The sequence below is a fragment of the Misgurnus anguillicaudatus genome, chromosome 15 (genome assembly GCF_027580225.2).
Source record: "Misgurnus anguillicaudatus chromosome 15, ASM2758022v2, whole genome shotgun sequence".
Lineage (NCBI taxonomy): Eukaryota > Metazoa > Chordata > Actinopteri > Cypriniformes > Cobitidae > Misgurnus > Misgurnus anguillicaudatus.
The window spans coordinates 32,840,333-32,862,192 of record NC_073351.2 but is presented as its reverse complement, the minus strand read 5'-3'; the positions used below and the strand labels follow the sequence as shown (position 1 = coordinate 32,862,192).

Genomic DNA, 21,860 nt, shown 5'->3' with positions numbered 1-21,860 from the left:
GTACATTTACACAATGAGAACACACAAAAGGGCTCTTATGAGTCTATATACTATAATAGTTTAAGACTCTATTGGACTAAAAGGCTCTTAAATATCCAAAGATGTGCTTTGAGTTTCTGTCGCTTTATGTAGTGAAAGTTTAATCAGTTGACTTTTAGCTGTGAATGTCTATTCAATTGTAAAATGCAGGGTTTTTAGTTGAAGCGCGCCAGTAAAGCAGAGTCTTAATTATCCACAAGAGCCTTGAAAGCTTAAAAGGGGACTATCAGACGTAAATCTTTATGTAGAGGATTTGGTTTTGCAGACTTTCTGTGGCTTGAAGACGATTTGGTCAATACAGTTTGAAAAAACAAAAAGTAGCTGGAAACAAACCTCTTTATTAACGTAAATGAAATTGGGACATTATTTAAATTTTATAAATCCTTGCTGTACTGTGCCAAAAAGCTGCACATTATTTGAATTTTAATACATTTAATAGAAATGTATTTAATATTTGCAGTACTGAATTTAATCTATGTAGATTTGATGGACAAGATCTTTTTCCAACACTGTATTACAGGAAAAAATGCTTATTTCCCATTATGATAACAATTCTTCTTTTCAATTGCAAGCTTATCTTTGGTGATTCATGCGTTTTAGGGCTGTCAAAAGATTAATCACGATTAATCGCATACAAAATAAAAGTTTTGCATAATATATGTGTGTGCACTGTGTGTGATTATTTCGTATATATAAATACACACACATGTATATACATTTTTTATTTTGATATATTTTCTATTATATATAAATAAGTAAAAAATGTACATGATTTTTTTTTCTTAAATGCATGTGTGTATTTATTAGTGCTGGGCAAAGACCAATCGCGATCAATCGCACACAAAACAAAAGTGATTTTTTGCATAATATATGTGCGTGTACTGTGTCTAATTATTATGTATATTTAACCACACACACATTCATATATTCATTTCAGAATTGTTTTACTTATATATAATTTTTTTTAAATTTATTTTTAATATAGAATATATAAAAATATAAATAAATATATATAAACATGTAAATGTTTCTTAAATACATACATGAATGTGTGTGTATTTATTTATACATAAAAATTACACACAGCACATACTCATATATTATGCAAAAAAAATCACTTTTATTTTGTATGCGATTAATCGCGATTAATCTTTGCCCAGCACTAGTATTTATATATAAACAATAATTACACACAGTGCACACACAAATATATTATGCAAACAGAAACTTTTAATTTGTATATGATTAATCGCGATTATTCTTTTGACAGGCCTTATGGTTTTAAATTCTTTGGAAGCCTAAAGTTTGTGATGTTGTGTAAAGGGTTTGTTTAGTTCATTCATTTAGCAAAGCAATAGAAAACACAACTTTTCATCAGTTTGCCAACATTTGTGTTTTGCTTTTTTAGCAAGAAAATAAAAATCTTTAAACTAGAGTCATTCAGTCCTGTGCATTACAGCATGAGACAAACATCATGTACGGATGATAGCTTTAGTCAATTATATACTGTATGTCATTATAGGACAAACTATTCATTTCAATATCAAGTTTAAAGTCCCCATTAAATGAAATTACATTTTTATTTTATTTTATTTTGACACAAAATACTGAAAGACTTTAACTGTTGCCATCCTAAGCTTGATTTTATGTGATGTGACTCTTTTTTATTAGAAAAATTATAATAAATTATTTATTATTTTAATATTTTTCTTTATTTAAAAAAGTGTATTTTTGTTAGTTTGTTGTTGTGAATGTTCCAATTGGGACAGAGATTGTGCCATTTTCAAAGAGTTTAATTAAATATTCAGGTTATATATTTTGGTTGCATTTGTAAGTAAAAATGTAACTGCTTAACCAGGCACGTAATATAAAAATATCTATAAATTTATCGAATTGGATTGAATCGTAATCGTATCGAAGAAGCGTTTGATGTGTCAGCAAAAATCGCAGCACAGCGCTAAGATTGCTGTTACATCGCAAATGGCATTTTTAAAAAAACAATTTAAAGGACCGGAATCAATTATTCCGATCAGCACCTGTCAATTACTCCGAAAAATATTCAACACTCGTGGAACATTTCTTAACCAATCACAATAAAGCATTCAACAGGCCCGTGGTATAATTAAAAACAACGCACACCCGCTGTGTAACGGATTACCACCTTGGGTGTGCTTATTTTCACATAATTCAACAGCCTGTCGATGACAATGATTCCTTACATATAATTTAGTATGGCCCAAAACGCTGACAGAATTTAAGAGATACAAGCATTTTTATCTAACAATCCATTAATAGTATCATGGTACAGTGATAGACTTACTACTGGAATGTTTCGTTGTATTTTGGAGACCAGTTGTTGTTCTTAGTTTTGGTGCTAAACTTTCGTTTCTTGTCAGCCAGGTGCGGTCCAATAGCGTTGATCTCCACGAATGGACGGAACATGGCGTTGGTCTGCCAGTTCATGTTGTTCACACCCACCACTGAAAAGAGGAGGAGTCACAGGTCACATCACATAACACATTATTGTTAATAATAATTATTCATTTCTCTAGTGATTATGTTCATCATGATTGAACATCTATTCATTTACGGCTGAACTATCCCTTTGACCAGCTAATCTACCTGTCTGAACTGTCTATGTGTCTTCATGATCTGTCTGTCATGATCCATCCGTCTGTGTACTGTATAATGGTCTGTCTGTCTTCATGATCTGTCTGAAATGATCCATTCATGATCTGTCTGTCTGTAATGATATTTTGTTAGTCATGTTAGTTGTTGGTGACAGGTTTTGGATATCGATTAGGTTTATAGTTCAGGTGTCTTTCTGTAGTTCATTAAATAGAGATGGAGTTGTGGATAAAGAGCCCTGCTGAGTGCCATTAAACACAGAGGAAACTTTCATCCTGGTAATTAAAGCACCAGCAAATGTCTCCCTCAATCTAAACACATTAGCACTGAAATTACACAAATTGATTAAATGAGTATACTGTCTGTGGCAAAGAGAAACAAGTTCATTCCTATCACTTGTCGTAACCTCAACATCAGAGCTCACAGTACATTAATCCTGAATAAACTGCTACCTTTAACGCTGACTTTGTGCTCTCCTGTGCCGGGGTGAGAGATCAGATCCACCTGGACTGCCACCTCGCCGAATGATCCAGACGTTGACTGACCTGAAAACAAATAAATATTTGTAATGTATTCAGATAAGCGTTGAGGACAAATGTAAGGGGTGAGAGATTTTTCTCAATTTAGGAGTTCATTCACATTGACAGAAACACAAACTATTAAGCAGATCATTGGGTTTAAATGTGTCCTGCATTTTAATAGAGCTCCAGTGCTTCATGTAAACTCTCAAAGGGGTGTTTACACCAGCGTTCAACAAAACCACACACACACACACTCACGGATGTGCAGTCTTTTCACCCGCGCATGATAAATGATCATTGCTTACATGCATCCAATAAATATCCTGCAAAAGCAAGCAGAATGTGATAATTGAAAATATGGCACCAGATTTTTGAACACAATAGCCTCATTTCTGATCCAAGTGTTCTGCCTAGTAATTTATAGCATCACTATTTCCAGTCTTAGATGGCACGACCAATGCAATGCATTCTGGGATTGTCTTTCTCATTAACATACAAACAGTAGCACATAGAGATGAGTGGTCTGAGATTTCCATACTATTTAGAATGCTCTCTTAAAGGAAAACACCACAGTTTTTCAATATTTTACTATGTTCTTACCTCCACTTAGATGAATTAATACATACCTATCTTTATTCAATGTGTACACTTGATCTTTGTACAGCGTGTCATGAATGTGTTAGCATTTAGCCTAGCCCCATTCATTCCTTAGGATCCAAACAGTGGTGAATTTAGAAGCCGCCAAACACTTCCATGAAATAAGGAATGAATGGGGCTAGGCCAGTGTTTCCCAACCCCCCTCAGGGGGGGCTCAGCAGATTTCCAAGGGGGCCTCAAGATGACTTAAAATGATTAAAAATTGGACAAATCAAGCATTAAGCTTAAACAAGCAAAAAGCAAGATTTTTTCTTATTTTATGGCCATTTTAGTACTGAATATACATCTGTCTAGTCATTCCAAGTTTTATTTAATTTTATGGGGAAAAAAATTTGTGAGTGGGGGGCCTTCAAATATTGTTGTGGGCAAATAAGGGGCCTTAAAGTGAAAAAGGTTGAGAACCACTAGGTTAGGCTAAATGCTAACACATTCACGACGCGCTGCGCAAAGATCCAGTGCACGCACTGAAAAAACACAGGTATGCATTAATTCATCCAAGTTAAGGTAAGAACACAGCAAAACATTGAAAAATGGTGGTGTTTTCCTTTAAGGAGGTTGTACACTGGGTGAGAAGTGCCACCCTGCGTCACGCCATGTATCTAAAAATTGGACACATTATTTATTTATTGTGCCACAGAGAGCCAATCACATAGTTTAACCATAAATAACATCATATTTGTCACAAATGGCTAGCAATTAACATAGGCTGCTAACGCATATTTTGCATCTCGAAGTAGACTCCGTTTGACTGAGCTTGTGCGATTTAAAGCAACACCAAAGAGGTTTTTTTACCTTAACTCATTCACCGCCAGCCTTTTTGAGAAAAGTTGCCCACCTGCTTTTTTGTGATTTTAACAAAATTTTCACAAAATTCCTTTCAGGAAAAATCATTTTCTATAAATATATAAACATACAAATTATATCAAATTAAAGAACACACCCTCTGCTTTCAAACAAACAATAAACAAACAAACAAACAAACAAAATGGGGAAAAAACGTTTCATTATATATTTACTTTTTCTACTTAATTTACCACTGAAATATGGATATTTCTCTTCAAAAATACAACATTTTGAGCAAAAAGCTTAAAAAATTGCGTTTTTGTAAAGAAATTTATGTTAGAAATCAGACTCAGAATGACTATCAAACATAAACGCAGTTAAAAGAAATCATTAGCTCTTTTTAACTTTCGTTTTTGATAAATTCGTTTTGGTGCCATCTGGTGGATAAAAGCGGTATTACACTTTCACTTTGAAATTCGTCCAGAAAGGCACATTTATTAGTTAAATATGAACTCATAAATGACGAGATAACTCGTCAATGGCGGTGAATGAGTTAAAATAACGTTTCCAAAAAAGTTTCAGTCGTTCATCCACTGGAAACAGGGTGAACGGCACTTTCACATTCGCTTTGCAGCCCTCTATCGGCCAAAACCGCACTAAAGAAGTTTCCAACCGTCGGGGCGTGGTCCTGTAGTTCAAGTGAAAACTACACAAACTTGCTTTATGGCAGACCTACAATCCAATCAGAGCCAGCTTTGCTGCGGTAGGCTAAATTATTTACCACAGTGATAATGGACAATTACGCTTCCAACCTGTAGGGGGAGCAAAGAACAAAACTCTTTAGTGTTGCTTTAACGTGAACATTCAGTGTGGGATACCTGTGAGTTGTCCTAGATGCGACGCAGCGCTTCTGGTCCGGTATGCAACCTCCTTTAGGCTACATTTTACAAATATGATGTAGTAAAAACAAAGTTTTTCTTTTGTGCACGTACATGATCAGCGTTTAAACAAATATAACTACAAATGCTGTTTATGCGTGCCAGACCACAAGATGGCGATGCTACTTTGTAAAGAAACACGACATGATCGCACATTTCTTCTACAGAGCGATAAATACAAAATCAAGATGGCAAAAGCATCAAGCAGTTTTGTTTAGATGGACAATGAGGTAGATTTATTACTACAAGTGACCCTGGGCTATAAAGCAGCAATATATAGAAAAACTGTTGGAGGAGCGTTAATAACCTCAGTATCTTAAGCAGCACAAACACAGTCCTGTATGGCGCCATTGTTGTTTTGGTTATACTCGTGCATGTGCATGACATCACCGGTATCACAGTTTTGAATTTACATAGTTTACACAGAGACGACAAGGCACAGTAAATAACCAGCCAAACCACATAAAACAGCCCATTAGAAGGTGGACATTAAGTTAATTTTAGGTTTTATGTAAGGTTCACACCAGACACGGTAGAGGCGGCAAGCGCGAGTGATTTACATGTTACGGTACGCGCGAAATGGCGGGTCGTCGTAGTCTCGTCAATGAATGGGAAACACTGCAGGCCTTTAGTTGAAACTGAACTTTTCTAAGAGATGAATCATGTCAGATGATCAGTTTGAAACAGAAGTTGTGGAGAATGATGAATGAGTGATCAGTTAGTTTAGTTACACACAGCAAAATCACCAGTGTTAAATTTTCAGGGATGGTGTTAAATAAACAGTGTTGATGCTGTTTTAACACTATCTGGTAATAAAATAACACTGCCATTGCTAGGCCAGTGTTATATCCACGACAGTGTCAGTGTAAAACAAGGGTGTTATCAGATTTCACACTGAGCGGTGTAAATCACGCCACGCCTCCACTAAACATTTCCTGTCAGGGATTTTACCGCCATTTTCTTTCAAAGGAGGACTGAAGAAAGCAGGTAAATCTCATAATATTCACTTGGTTTAGCTAAATTAAACTGTTATTTCTCTGTCTGACTCTACGCAGCCATATGCCAAAAAAAACAAAAAAGATATTTTTCCCATTTTATTTCCCCTTTGTTCGTTATTTGGTTCAGTTTAATCAGAGCTACCTTGTGTTACGTTGTTCCCTTGTTAGTTTAGTATAAAGTTAAACTGCTAGCTAAAAGTTTTAACCAAGAAGGATAATATTAACAGGAGATATGAATGAAAGAATTGAACCATGATAAAACGCGACATGCACTACAAATTGAAGGTATGAAATTAAGTTAAATGAAAGCTCGTTTATTCACCATATGATGCTCGTTATGAGGTAATCATATAGGCTAGATACCGTGAGTTAACGAGGTCGTTTACATGCACGTGAGTGCACGGATATCGGTTAATTATTCAAATTACTGAAAAACACGGAGAAAACCGCAACCGCATTGCCATGTGTTTTTCTAAGATGTATGCAAACAGGGAAAATATCGCCAAACCAACAATTCATTTTACCAAATCCTCACTATATATCATCATTTGTATGCACAGAATTGCTGGATTGGATGCATTGTGTGTTGTAAGCTTTTCGTGGCGCTAGATGTCAGACAGATGCAAATGGCAAATACATACGAAAGTGTAAAACGTGTATGGCGAACATTTGTTTTTCTGTCATTATAGATGCTAGTTTGGTGAAAGTACACACTGAGTGCTTCAAATCATTCAGAAGAGATGCTGTTTTTAAGGGCAGTTTATTAAAGAAGACCTGACATGGATGACTTCCAGTGAGAAACGACTGCTACTTATATAAATTCATTTCAGAAGGTAAGTTTATATATTTATACATATAAATCATTTTATTTGACATAACTGAACAGTTAACCAATGTTTTAAGTATATGTAGTTTTGTACATACTGTATTATGGTTATTAATCTGGCAAGAAAGTCACATGACCTGCTGCCAACTTTAATAAAAATATATTATCTTCTCATAGATCGTTTTGCTATATTGATATCATATTAAATAGCAATCAAATTGATTACTAATTTGGAAATGTATAAATGAAGATTCATATTGTCTTGAGTGCTGTTTTTAATATAAAAAGAATGTTGAGTTTTCAGAGTCTTTATTGTCATTTTTTTGTGATAGGACCCTACCAGACTATATTTGAATACGGCATACCCATGAATTCTGAACTGTTATTCCTTAACCCAGTTTGGAGGATAAGAGCTTACCAACTAGTTATGTGAGTACACAGAGTACATTAGTACTGTACACTGTCTCTAACATGATTTGTTATACTGAGATGATTTTGATTCAAATAACAGTTAAAACTGCACCCTTTTTGGTATTTTCTTGACCCTTTTTGTCTTTGAAAATCTGCAGAAATATGCTGAGGTGATGTATTGCAAAATAGCCAACATACAACAATTAAAGGATAATAGCAGACTACATCCTGATGAAGATATGGATGACCCTCTGTCTGGTCAACAGGAGTTTAAATATGGTAAGTATACATGGGTTTGCTACTTTTACGGTTTTAAAGTTTAACTGTATACTCATGGTGTTTAAATTGTGTTTTGCTAAGACGGGACAGTGATGTGGGAGCTCTTCCCTGGCTCATTCACCTCTTGCCTTCATTTGTGAAAGGAAGAAAGACTGGAGAGGGTCAATATGCAACTGAAGCTACTGATTGTGCTGTGTAAGTTTTTTGGTATTTTGTTCTAGTTATTTATTCAGCAGTTAGTTTGCTTGCATTGTTCACCCCATGTAAATGCATACAAGTTCATAAATACACATCAAATACATTCATCAAATACGCTCTTTTAAAACACTCTTAGGTGATGGGCATCAATCCATGCTTTGAGGGGGATGAATCAGCACAGCCCTGCCTGCTCTGCGTTGGGAACAGAAGTTGCATCCAGAGTTTTTGCATCATTCTGGACCAAAAAGCCATTCCCTGCATGATGAAGACCACTGATGCAGCCTTCCACTACTGTACATCATGAGTAAAACAACTACAGAACTAAATACCAGGTTGAAACGTATTTTAGAAAAATGAAACGTCTTTTGAATTGAAATGTCTTTTGTTATGGAAAAATCTTTAGTATTGTGAAGGATAACATTTCTGCTTGCCAGTAAGGTAATTACAGTGTATTTTAATGTTCAAGTTTTGAGTAGGGGGGCAAATTTTTTTAACTCTCATTTGATTTATTAAAGACTTTATAATAAGAGGTTTTCATGTCACTGCGCTGTGGTATAAGATAACTTTCATTATTCCATACTGTATTCTGTTTCTAATTGTATTGAGGTATTTAAATAAACAGTGTTAAATGCAATGTGTTGTGTGTATCAATGTAAATATTAAATGTGATGTACTTTAATAAAAAGAGGTTTTGCAATATTTCTTGTCATTTGTCTTTTATAGAAACAACCCATTAGCAACAAAAGTGGCTATTAATCAGTATTTTAACACTTAACAATGTTGAATTCACATTACACTGGTGTTGACCTTAAATTAGGAGTGTTAATTTTTAACACTGTATTTCTGTGCCAACACTAGTGTAGTGTGGAAACAACAATGAATAGTGTTGAACAAAGTGTAAAATTTAACAATATTGAGTGTTGAATTAACATATAATGGGTGTTGTTAAATTAACACTACACTTTTGACTAAATTAACACAGTGTAGTGTGGACACATATACACACTTTGCCAGTGTTAAATTTGACACCGTGGGTGTTATTTTAACACCAGTGATTTTGCTGTGCAGGTCACATTCACTGAAACTAATTTAAAGGCAAATGATGGGTGTTAGCTAAATGAAAGAGTACAGAATGACCTCCAGGTCTCATGACAGACATCACCAATCGATTCAGATCAGATTAACCTCGTCTCTGTTCTCATCTGCTCTCTGACCTCTCGTAACAAACGCTGGGTTTCTGACACAGATGTCTGGCAGTAATGTGGGTGTATTTTGTTAGCACCATCAGATGTGTAATACATAACAACAGCGTGCAAACCGAATTAAAACGGTTTGTTCTAGAAAAGACATCAATTTCAGATTAGTCATTTCCTTCCGAAGAGGTCAATTGATGAAAAATTGATTTTTAAATATAAAAGAAAAACTCACTGGCAGACTGTGAACTCGTTCGACAGATTTACACATCAAACCTTTCACAGGTCTTCTCATAGGGAATTCTTCAGCTCATATGTAAATGAATATTGATCCCACCTGCTCTTCTTGCATTGTTTACAACAAAATACTGCAGTACATCGAGCAGCAGATGTTTATGAAAGGAATTAAATAGATATACACAACAGATCTCCCATGCCACCGATTGAAATAAAATAACTTTTTTGGTATATTATACTACAAAAATAGTACATTTACTAAGTGTACTTAGTGAATTTTAGTGCACTTTTTTTCTCATGGGATAGCATTTAACCCTTAACCCCCTGGACCTCACAAATGTTCAAACCCTGGCTGCGGCCATGATTACATCTGAACTGTGTGAAGCTTTGAATTCAGAGACAAACAGAATAGATGAGTTCATTTCCCTCCAGTTATAAGAACTGAATTGAAAATCTCCACAGCTTGTTTCAAGCGGTCAAAGTTCACAACGCACAATCACATGCACTGAGTTAAAGTTTCAATCTCTCCAAATATATCTTATATAAATGGTGAATACTAAACACAGTTATTATCATGTAGACAGTGAAGCTGTGCTCTAGACTGGGTTTGTAATTACAGTTTCTTTTCTGAAAAGTTCAAAAAACTTTGTAATCCTGACCCAGTGTGACGTCTTTGAAATATATGGTGTAAACCAGCAGAGGTTTCCCCCTCAGAACCAAAGGAACCCTGGTTTTCCATCACTTGCCCGACAGAAAACCCCAGAACTAAAATGATGAATTACAGCGCATGTGAACTCGGATGAATTATTAACAAAATAAGAGCAAAGCAAACACAGCTCATCACCTCAAAAGAAATACACCCAGAAATATACACCATATTGTGTAGGACACATCAAAACAGATTGATTTTGACCTCAGGAGCTTTGGGGAAAAGAAACAGACTGCATACTGTGCACTAAACACTGTATACTGCTAACTATTTTTTTTAAATAGCATGTGAAACAGTATACTACACTGAAAAAAAAAACTTCTGGACATCGGTTGCACATGATTAAATTAGGTTTTCTTAAAATGAAATTAACACAAATTAAAACGAATTTCATTTTAAGAAAACTTGATTCAATGATGTTGAACTGGTGTAAAAAATTTAATTACGTAGATCCAACATTTTTAAGAAAAATAATTTTAAGAAAACTTAATTCAAGCATGTGCGGAGATTTTTTTTCAGTGTATATGCAATGATGAACATTTGATGCGCGGGTCATCTTATAACCAGGTAATCTGCAGGTCGGGTAAAGAAATTGTCACTTTATTTGCGTGGTGGGTTGGGGCGGGTCACTAAAAACTAAATAAAAAACCCACGCATGTTGCGTGCAATTCCCACAATATACCCAATAGTAACCTGCAGGTCGAGTAAAGATATTGTCGCTTTATTTGCATGGCGGGTTGGAGTGGGTCATTAAAAACTAAATAAAAATGTATGTTGCGAGCAATTCCCTGTAACGTATATTAAATATTTGGGAATATATATTTTCAAATTTAATTAGGTTGTGTTGATAAGGTTACAATACATAGGTCTATGTAGGTCTACATAGTACGGAGCCCCGAAGGGGACATGGAGCAAAAATTAGTTTTGCGTGCTCACGTGAAACTTCCGTGTGCGCACATGAAACTATCGCGTGCGCACATGAAACTATCGTGTTTAGTTTTTTTAAGTTTAGTTTCGCGTGCTTACGTGATACTATTGCGTGCGCACGTGAAAGTATCGCGTGCGCACGTGAAAGTATCGCGTGCGCACGTGAAAGCAAAAGTTTCACGTGTGCACACGAAAATTTCCCGTTCGCACGTTAAAGCAAAAGTTTCACGTGTGCACACGAAAATTTCCCGTTCGCACGTTAAAGCAAAAGTTTCACGTGCGCACACTAAAGTTTCACGTGCGCACACTAAAGTTTCACGTGCGCACACTAAAGTTTCACGTGCGCACACTAAAGTTTCACGTGCGCACACTAAAGTTTCACGTGCGCACACTAAAGTTTCACGTGCGCACACTAAAGTTTCACGTGCGCACACTAAAGTTTCACCTGCGCACACTAAAGTTTCACGTGCGCAAATGATAGTTTGACGTGCGCGCCCGATAGTTTCACGTGAGCATGCGAAACTAAAATGTAAAAAAAATTCTGCACATGAAGGTTTCAAGTGAGCACATGAAAGTTTCACGTGAGCACATGAAACTAAACTTTAGATTTTTTTTACTACAATGTCACCTTAAGACCTCGGTAACATAGCAACGCAACATGTGTAATATCCCCAAACCTTTGGCTTCACGTCACGAAAGCACCAAGCAGTCACAACAACAAAACAAACTGAGAAATAAAAATGAAGATGGAAGATGATGAGAAATTAAGGTCATGAATTTACATCTTTAAATGAAAAGTGCTAAATCTAATGTTTGGGACTGGTTCTCAAAAATAGTTGTGATGTAATCTAATGGCTGTTTAAGCTGAAATAAAGCCTGTTTTCATTTACATTACAATGCCAAATATGTCTATTTAATGGTCGCGGGTGCAGGGCAGGTTATAAAAATAGATACAGTGGTGCGCCAAATAATTAAATAAAAGCGTGAAAAAACCCAACCCGTGCATCACTAATGTGATTTTATTATGCTGTGTATCCACTTCAGAGAATTATAATCTTGGATTTGCTCAAACGTCTCCTATTAACTTTTGGCAAACCAATATATCTTCGAAAGAGCCTATGATGTTTCAAAACGCTCTCTATCTATGTAAACGACTCACTATGGGGATCGGAAATGATTCAGTATCACACGCTGCGTGCCCTGATAGCAAACTGCACATTTTGGCACGATGACTTGTAGCAGGTTTTCCACATATACAGAAAATCTACATACTGTGCACAGATTTACCACACATACTGCATACTACTTTATTTTAATACCAGTGGGCAAGTAATAATACAGCACTATAAAAGTAATACCGTGTTTCCCAGCTCCAGTCTGACAGATCTATGAGTCTCTTACCTTGAGATAGTTGGGTGCATATATATTTCTTGATCAAGGCATCTGTGGGTTGCGTGTAAAGGCTCAGGGCGTATTTCAAGGACTTAAGATCAGGACTCTTCTCCAAGAAGGTTTTCTTCAAGCCGTTCCCTCCCGCATGGAAATATTGCTGAGCGGAAAAACACGATGACTAGTTAGTTTGAATCTAAAAAGCTAAAAGCTTTGCTAAACAATACAGCAACAGCGATGATAATAACATTTTAACATTGTGTCATGAAGACATGAAAAGGTATATCTGAATGGCTGAGGCCAAGACTAAGCGGATTTAAAGTGAAAGTATTACCTATTATCATGCCGAGAGCATTCGGTCATTAACATTATCTAATTTTTGACGAAGGTGCCGCTTAGTGGCTTTTGTATTTGAGCTAGGAATGCATAACGATTAATCGCGATTAGTCTATAGCAGAAAAACGTTTTTGTTTACATCATATATGTGTGTGAACTGTGTATAATAACTTTGTATAGATAAATGCACACAAATGCGTGTATATATTTAAGAAATGTTTTCATGTGTATATACATTTTTATATTTATGTATAATTTATATTATATATAAATATATATTTTTTCTTAAAATTATACATGCATGTGTGCATATTTATATATACATAATTATTATACACAGTTCACACACACATATATGATGTAAACAAAAACTTTTATTCTGCTAAAGATTATTTGCGAGTAATCGTTATGCATCCCTAACTTGAACTCTTCAAAAATCTGTAATATGATATTTTGTATATACTGTAAATTAGAAAGACAATAGCTTTAAAACATCATGATGTTTTATCATTAACTCATTCTTAAGCTTAATGTTTGTGCTGTTGGAACACACATTAGATAAAAATACATTTGATATTAGATGAATAAAACTGGCTGTTTTGATCTTCTGTTGGTGCATTATATCTCCTTTATTATTCATAATTTCCCAGCATGCATTTGGGATGAGTCACATTCAGCATCCAGTTCCCTTTGTTGTTTAAGTTAAAGATTCATGAAATCATAAAGCTCAGATGCAGGTTACATTAAAGCCCCATCATGCATGTTTTTATTTACTTATAAAACATCTACAATAAGGAATATAAAAAATATTTTTCTGATAATCCTGCGCATGTATCTTTCCTTTCTATAATCTGACACATCCATTATCACAAGAAGAATTTAATTCAAGGCTTCTGCTTCAGTAACTTCACAAATGAGATTTAGCGTTCAGATCACTGATGGGCAGGATTCAAGCGTTACGACTAATTCACAAGAGGAGGTTTCTTTGGAGACAATGAAGACTCAATGAGTCTCTGAAGGGAAAGGGAGTTATGGGGTGGAAAACTGGGTTGCAAATCCCTCCTTTAAATCTGCCGTCTTAAACTAACACTTAGGGTAGGACAATGTCTTTATCATATGGCTACAAAACCAGATACAGTACCTTGATGGTGGGCAGCACTAGATCCATGGCGGCACACTGCCGAGGACTCAGACTACGAGCATCCTCTCGAGTCACATGTTCCTGAGAGACAAAGAGAGAGATTTTTTTAAACAAATACAGTATTTATTCACATGACCATCATATTCTAATACCAAGAAAAAAATTACTAAACCGAATCTCCAATAAAAGAAAGACATTTACTGATTTCACAAGAGTCAATTACACATTAACAATAAAACATCATACTTTATTTTTTACCACTGGCTATATGGGTACCATAGCAGTCTTCACTTAACATAAAAGACAAAGGATATGAGGTTCTTTTACGGTTGCCAAAGGATTAACTCTTTCCCTGCCAGCGTTAAAAAAGGTTCCAAGCATTGGCGGCCGGTGACTTCTTTTTCGAGGGCACTCGATGCAAAGTTTGTCACAACATGTATGTAGCCCGTCATGTGTGTGGTTTCTTTTTTCGAAATATGTGTTCTGCGCTTTGAGATATCCTGTGTGCATCACATGTCTTGTCAAAATAAGTGCCTGCTAAAGGGTTTATGATAAAAGAGACGCCTGCGTTTGCCAGATACTCGCATAATGTCATGCGTAATCAGAGTTTAATGTTAAGTGCGTGTCTTGCATGTATTTTGTGAATGTGAGCGTCTCTTTTATCATAAACGTTTTTTACGTGTGTGCAGCAGGCACTTATTTTGACAAAACATGTGATGCACACAGGATCTCTCGACGCGCAAAACACATATTTTGAATTAGTGCCCCTCAGATAAACAGTCACGAGCCGCCACTGGTTCCAAGCCAGTGCCAGTATATTTTTAAATGATTTTTACAAAAGTTGAATGCCTTCCAGAAAATGTTCTTCTTTAAATATATAAACATATAAATTATCAAATGAAAGAAGAGACCCTCTGCTTTCAAAAAAAGTAGCATTTTTGTTAAGGACTTTTGTTATGCTGCATTCAGACCAGCCGCGGTAGAGGCGTTAAGCGCGAGTGATTTCAATGTTGACACGCATCTGGAGGTCTCGCGGCGCGAAAGAGCCGTTTAGGGTGGCGCGGTGGATTTGCATGTCTAGATCGTGCGAATGGCGCAAATTGAGCGTTGCCGCAGCAAACGCGAAAGTTGAAAAATTCAAACTTCGGCGGAAAAACGCGCGGTGTTAACCAATCAGGAGCTTGCTCTAGTAGGGACGAGATTACAGAAAGCGAGCGGAGTCGCAGAAGCCCCTTCCATGATGCAAATTTCTACTTGAATCTCTTGATGACTAGAATTTCACGCTCAGCTTTCACACGTGAATGAAGCGAGTAAACTCAAAATGTTCAAGCGGCAAACTAGACGCGGTAGATGTAAATTTGACGCCTCAAACGCGGCTGGTGTGAACCCTGCATTACAGATCGAATTCAGAGCAATGATCGAAATAAACACAGAATTTTTACAGTTTTTGAATCAGTGGATGCTTCAGTGTTTTATAAGCTGGGTAAGAGCGCCACCTAGTGGATAATAGTAGAAATATGGATTGCCGTAAAATCGCGCCATTGGCAGGGAAGCGTTTTCTCTTAATTGACGAGATAACTTGTCAATGGCAGAGGAAAGAGTTAATCACGATTAATCGTATACAAAATAAAAATTTGTGTTTGTATTATATATGTGTGTGTGATGGGTGTAATTATTATGTATATATAAATACACATACAGTCATGTATATTTATTTAAAAAACATTTACATGTGTGTATATATTTATTTATATATTTTATATTATACAGCTGCAAAAAAATTAAGAGACCACTCCAGACATAAAGTCACTTCAACACTGAGAGCAGTTTTCCTAAAAAGTATTTGTTATTAAAAAATGAATTTAAACTTGTTTTCTTGCAGTATATATTGAAGATCAGAAAACACTGCAATGTTTATGGTTATTTTGACCATGTTTTCCCTATTTAAATTTTCAGTAAATAAATGCAAATAAAAAATATTTTTTATTAAGAATTTGGTAAAAATGTTGTTGGTAGTTGACAAAATGAAACAAAAATTTGCATTTTATTTAAACACAATTACATTTTTCCATAGCTGTATATTATATTATATTATATTATATTATATTATATTATATACATAATAATTACACAAAGTACACAGACGTATATTATGCAAAAACAAACTTTTATTTTGTATGCGATTAATCACGATTAATCATTTGCTCTAAAAAAATATCCTGAGAAATCTGTTTCTATAACAACCCTACATTATCAGCAGCAAAATAGCATCTGACTGCAGGAGTCTGCTTTTGTTATTATAAAGTAATGTATATTATTGTAAGTTGTCGTTTCTTAACATCGGAACCCTGACAGTATTGAAGTGGAAAATATTCAATCAATACTAATGATATACAACATTCAGGGATAAACAGGGTCTTTACTATTGATCACTGTCTAAAGAAACAATTCTCAGAGGAAAAAGACTTTGTAGCCTCAGCACAATTCAAGATAAAACCCGTTTCATTTAAGGTCAATGGATGTCCAATGTTTAATAAGCTTGAGACGCATAATCTCAGCAGGCAGTGTGATTTATAATGAATCCCTTAACGAATCAGTTCAAGTTCTGTGTGTGAACGGATTTGTGTCCTTTTCATTTTCCCAGGTCACATGTTTGAAATGTGGTCACACCTTTAACTTGACTGGAAAGTATTGATCGAGTGTTAAGACAAGATTTGTACGGACACAGACGAAAGCTCTGTTCAGGTCAGTTGATACAGTCTGCTTCACTGCGCCACAAACCAATAAATCCTCAAAAACACACCCTATAGAGGTGAAACCGCCCTGAATTTATAACTCATCATTCGATATTTTCAGCAATACATTTTGGTCTACAGTGTGTAGTCAGCAAGACACCTCATGAGATTTGGAGATCAAAACTTTTTCACGCACACGTTACTGTCGTACAAAGGACAGAAGTAATAACAATAAGACAGTTTGAAGTAAAAATACAATTGACCAGAGGTGTTTTAATGCATATCGAATGAGAGAGAAAATGCTTTTGGACTGTGCATGCAAATTATGAGAACCGCTCAGATCCTCATCATCCAGACACAAAGCCCTCCGCAGGACAGATGATGGAAAGAGATCATCACAGGTCTCCTGCATTGCTTTACTGAAACTGTAATGATGTTCACAGTTAGCCAGACCGCACTGAAGGTTTTTAAGACAGCGATAAAGGGGAAAGCTGGAAACCATTTTCAAGGAAAATGGGCACTACATGATCTTGCAGTAAATAACCTGCTCTTATTTCACCCGCTGAGCTAAACCACAGGGAACGTCACCTGCTAAAGCTGACGTATACAAAGTGTCCTGTCTGTCGCGGCCTGTTTGTCCTTCATCCCTTTGTGAGGATGGAAAACAACACTGAGAATGAACTTGGCTTCTGATAAACACGCATTTGTAGCAGCTTAAAAGGTACATTTACATTTATATTTAGTCATTAAGCAGACACTTTCATCCAACGCGACTTACAAATGAGGTAAACAATAGAAGCAATTAGAACAACACAAGAACAGCAATACATAAGTGCACTGTGAGGATTCTCGCCCAAAAAACCACAGGAGCCACTGCTTATCATCAATGTCGTTTGGACTTCAATTTATTTATCTTTCTTTTATCAAAAAGACTCCCATAAATTCGGGAAACAGGGAAATCTAGCCACACTTAGACCCTGGGTGCATTGCTCTTCCAGGATCTCACAAACAATCTCCTAATGATCGGCAGCTTATGCATTCACTAATTGGCGGACCAAACCATTCTGGAATTAGGTTGAACACAAAATTCCAAAAACTAAGAAAATATCAACAGCAAATTTATCAAATGAAAATAAAAATAAAGGAATATAATTATTTATAAAAAGAAATACAAATTATTGAAAAACTACAACTCAAAAATTAAAAGAAAACCTTTTAAATTACCGACCTCCGACTCACGCTGCAGTCATGACCCGTGGCACAACCCAAAAATAAATAAAAATAAATATATGAAATAAACATGAAAATAAGACCCAAATCTCAACTTATTATTTTCTTCATTTACTAGCGTGCACTCTAGCAAGAGAATTAAACAATTTATAAGTATTAAGGGTCACAATAAACCTAATAAAAACACAGCATCATTTTAAATAAAACAAATTAATGCCAACACAAAACACTCTACAAAATAAAACAATTATCAAAGAAAAACAAAAATAAACTGAATAGTGTGGCCTTAGCCATCACATGCACGAAAACTAGTCTCATCAACACAGTATACATAGCCACTTCTTTTTTTAAGAACAGAAAAGATAAAGATAGAAAAATAGACAAAGATATTAAACTCTGAGGGCTCTATCTTACACCCGGCGCAATGCAGCGCAATGCACGACACAAGTGTCTTTTGCCCAGTGTTTTCACCCAGCGCAATGATAATGTTCACGTTTAGCGCCACGTTGTTTAAATAGGAAATGCATTTGCGCCCCCTTTTGCGCCCATTGACGTTCTGGTCTGAAAACGAGGTGTGTTCAGGCGCATTGTTGGCACGTTGCTATTTTGAGGAAACTAAAATAGACTACGCCATTGACCAACAAAAACCTGGTCTAAAGTAAATGGCGCAATAGTGTTTTTGTTATTTAATGTGCGCGTTAGAAATATGCGCCTATAAACGGGACGACAACGCGGGTTTGCTTGTCACACACGAATATGCAGCAGCACAAAAACACTTTTAAATATGAAAGATTAAAGGATTGAATGTAAAATATTAGTATTGAATCTTTTGTACATAATTGAGGATCGATTATGAGACGTTAGAAGACACAAAAAGCTGCTTCACCTGTAGCCTGGTAAGTAAATAAATGCTTTGCTTTAAACAAATGCATCTGTTTTTAAATGTTTTTTTTTTTAAATGCTACATTACGGATTTATTGTATATGATGACTCTGTACCTGTGGATATGTTGAGATAAGAAACATTTTTAAGTAATGCTTAAAAAACTTGTGATGCTGTCCAAGTGCTGAAAGGTGCGGAGAGCAGTTTGTAAATTATTTATCTCCAGTTTGTTACAAATAAAGTATTTTTGCAGTACAAACCTTATCTTACATACTTGTAAATTATTTTTTGATGATATTAGATAGCCATACATTTAAAGCCATTTAAAGCCTGCTATTTTTACTTCCATGACTAAAAGAAAACAGGTTTTAAATGTTTTAATACAAAATAACAATTTCAATACAAGTGAAAAACAACACAATTATTTAACATTAATCTTAAACTGGGGATCTTCTTCCTCCGCTTAGTTTTTCAGTTTACAAAGTCCGTCATCTAAACAGGGATTAGACATAGCGCCAGCGCAACAGACTTTTAAAGGGGATGAGAGCTGAGACTCTCATTGGTTAATTGCACTTTACGTCCAAAATACTCCCATTACTCATTAAAAAACAATAGGACCAACGCTTTTCGACCATGACTCGGCGCAGAAACCATTTTTCCCGTCGTTAAATTACCAAAAGTGGCATCGGACACGCCCGTTTAGACAATGCGCTTAGAACGTTAAAATAGGGCCCTGAATTAGTAAGTGAGGTGTTGGTGAAGATGACTTTTTAGCCGATTCTTAAAGATGGTCGCAACCGGCAGATCATTTCACAGATGTGGAACAGATCTAGAGAATATATGTGATAATGATTTTTTCCCTTTTTGGGAAGGCACCACAAGACCTCAGTGATCGAGAACCAACCAGATCTCACAAAAATCTGTGTAATAGTCACGGAAAATGTAATCACTTTATCCGTGACCATGTCGATAACTTTAAATCTAAACTTAAGACTTTTTTCTTTAACAAAGCATTCACATAATTTGTCTAGTAAATTATACTTATCTCGCAATAGTTAGCTTGTGTGGAACAAAACATTCACATAACTCGTCTGGGTAATATACTAATGCTGCAATAGCTAGCCTGTCTGGAACCGAGCAGATATTAAAACACAACACTGTGTGACACTTGTGTTACATGCGAACGGCCCCTACGCTAATAGGATTTTGTTTCTCTTCCTGTCTCGTCCTCAAACCCGAGGACATTGAGACAAACAGACCCAGTTCCGGCTGATCTACTGGCCGTCCTTCAATGTGATGCCCAGCCGATGCCTGACCAACGACCACCGAAGGAAACCTGTTAAATCTTCTTATCCGTTTACATACCATTTACATCCCATATATATATATATATATATATATATATATATATATATATATATATATCACGTCAATATATATATATACAGATTGATATATATATATATATATATTTATATCTCCCACAGGTTTTTTCCTCCTAGGACTTTTTTCCCTCCTGGCTAAAAAGTCGGGAGGTTTTTCTCCTAGGTGTTTTTTTCGAAGAAAAAATATTTCTTGAAGGCATTACATTTTGTAAAAAATTTGTGAAATGTTGTTGCTGGCTGGCAACATTAAAAAAAAAACGCTGGTGGGGAAAGAGTTAATCTCCCATCATACAGTAAATATCCTTCCAAATTGCCTCCCTGATTTTTCTGTGCAACACAAAAGAAAGTTTCACATCGACCTCCTCTGATCTGCTCTTAAATCCCATTCTCCTGCAGTACATATAAAAACAGTAAAGCTTTCAGCTTATTCAGTTTGATATTGATATTGTCTACTGTGGAGCCTGACAGACGAGGTCACTATGAAGTGTTGTTGAAAGGATAAAATCAGCACAGCACATTGATAAATAAATGTCCAAATAAATTTCATTTTAAAATACTATTATAGTCATGTACTGTATGTGACTTTATTCATAGATTCAATTATAAGACGCACCTTCAGTTTGGATAACTGGCCCAGATCCTTGGCAGCACTGAAGAGCATCTGAGCTCCTTGCTGTTAAACAAAAACACAAAGCAAAGCACTTAACAGTGATTCTCTCACAGATACTTCATTTTTTTATTTACACTCTTAAAAATAAAGGTGCTATATGATATACATAATGTATATCATGCAATACATTGTAAGCTGCTTTGATCGAGAGAGAGAGAGAGAGAGAGAGAGACTCACTGTTTGATCTGAGAGGGGAGGAAGAACAATCTGTCGTTCGATGGTGTTGAGCACTATTTTCCACAGCTCCTTCAGAACTCGCTTGAGGACCGTTTTCTCACAGATCTTAGCAAACAATATTAAACTGGAGAGGAAATAAAGAAGCTGATCAGTGTGATATCTCACGGGAGATCTATTGATGGATTACTGTGGTTTTCTTACTTCTTGTCCAGCAGATCCATGAGAGGTCTCAGGACAGTTTCTGCATCCATAGCTGCGTTACTTTTGTTCCCTGCATTTCCTTTCATCTGGTTCAGCTCCTGGTTCATTTGTTTGACACAGTCCTCGATGACGGGCTTAAAACTAAGAAAGAAATATTATAAACATTTTGTGCTGGTTTCCTGGACATGGATTAGCTTAAAGGTCACGCTCCTCCTGATCCCATTTTTTAAACCCTAGTAAGTGTGTAATGTTGCTATAATAGCATAAATAATACCTGAAAAATGATAAAGCTCAAAGTTCACTGCCAGGCGATATATTTTCTTTAACATAATTCGCTTTTCAAAGCCTACAGCAAACGGCCGATTTGGAC

The 21,860-nt window shown here is 35.8% G+C and overlaps 1 protein-coding gene and 1 long non-coding RNA gene across 5 annotated transcripts in view; one reads left to right on the top strand and one right to left on the bottom strand.

Annotated features, from left to right (window-relative positions):
* LOC129418593 (protein unc-13 homolog C) overlaps positions 1–21,860 on the bottom strand; it is a 237,743-nt gene that overhangs the window by 1,602 nt on the left and 214,281 nt on the right. For all 4 annotated transcript variants that reach the window (XM_073853802.1, XM_073853801.1, XM_073853803.1 and 1 more), the window contains 7 exons: positions 21,491–21,631; positions 21,290–21,413; positions 21,056–21,115; positions 14,211–14,291; positions 12,746–12,893; positions 3,120–3,212; positions 2,360–2,519 (listed from right to left, as the gene is read on the bottom strand). In XM_073853802.1, coding sequence (XP_073709903.1) covers positions 2,360–2,519; positions 3,120–3,212; positions 12,746–12,893; positions 14,211–14,291; positions 21,056–21,115; positions 21,290–21,413; positions 21,491–21,631 — 807 coding nt within the window. The remainder of the gene's footprint in view (positions 1–2,359; positions 2,520–3,119; positions 3,213–12,745; positions 12,894–14,210; positions 14,292–21,055; positions 21,116–21,289; positions 21,414–21,490; positions 21,632–21,860) is intronic.
* LOC129416352 (uncharacterized) lies at positions 7,427–9,342 on the top strand. The gene is made up of 3 exons (XR_012357762.1): positions 7,427–7,819; positions 7,960–8,275; positions 8,415–9,342. It is a non-coding gene; the product is annotated as an uncharacterized lncRNA (long non-coding RNA).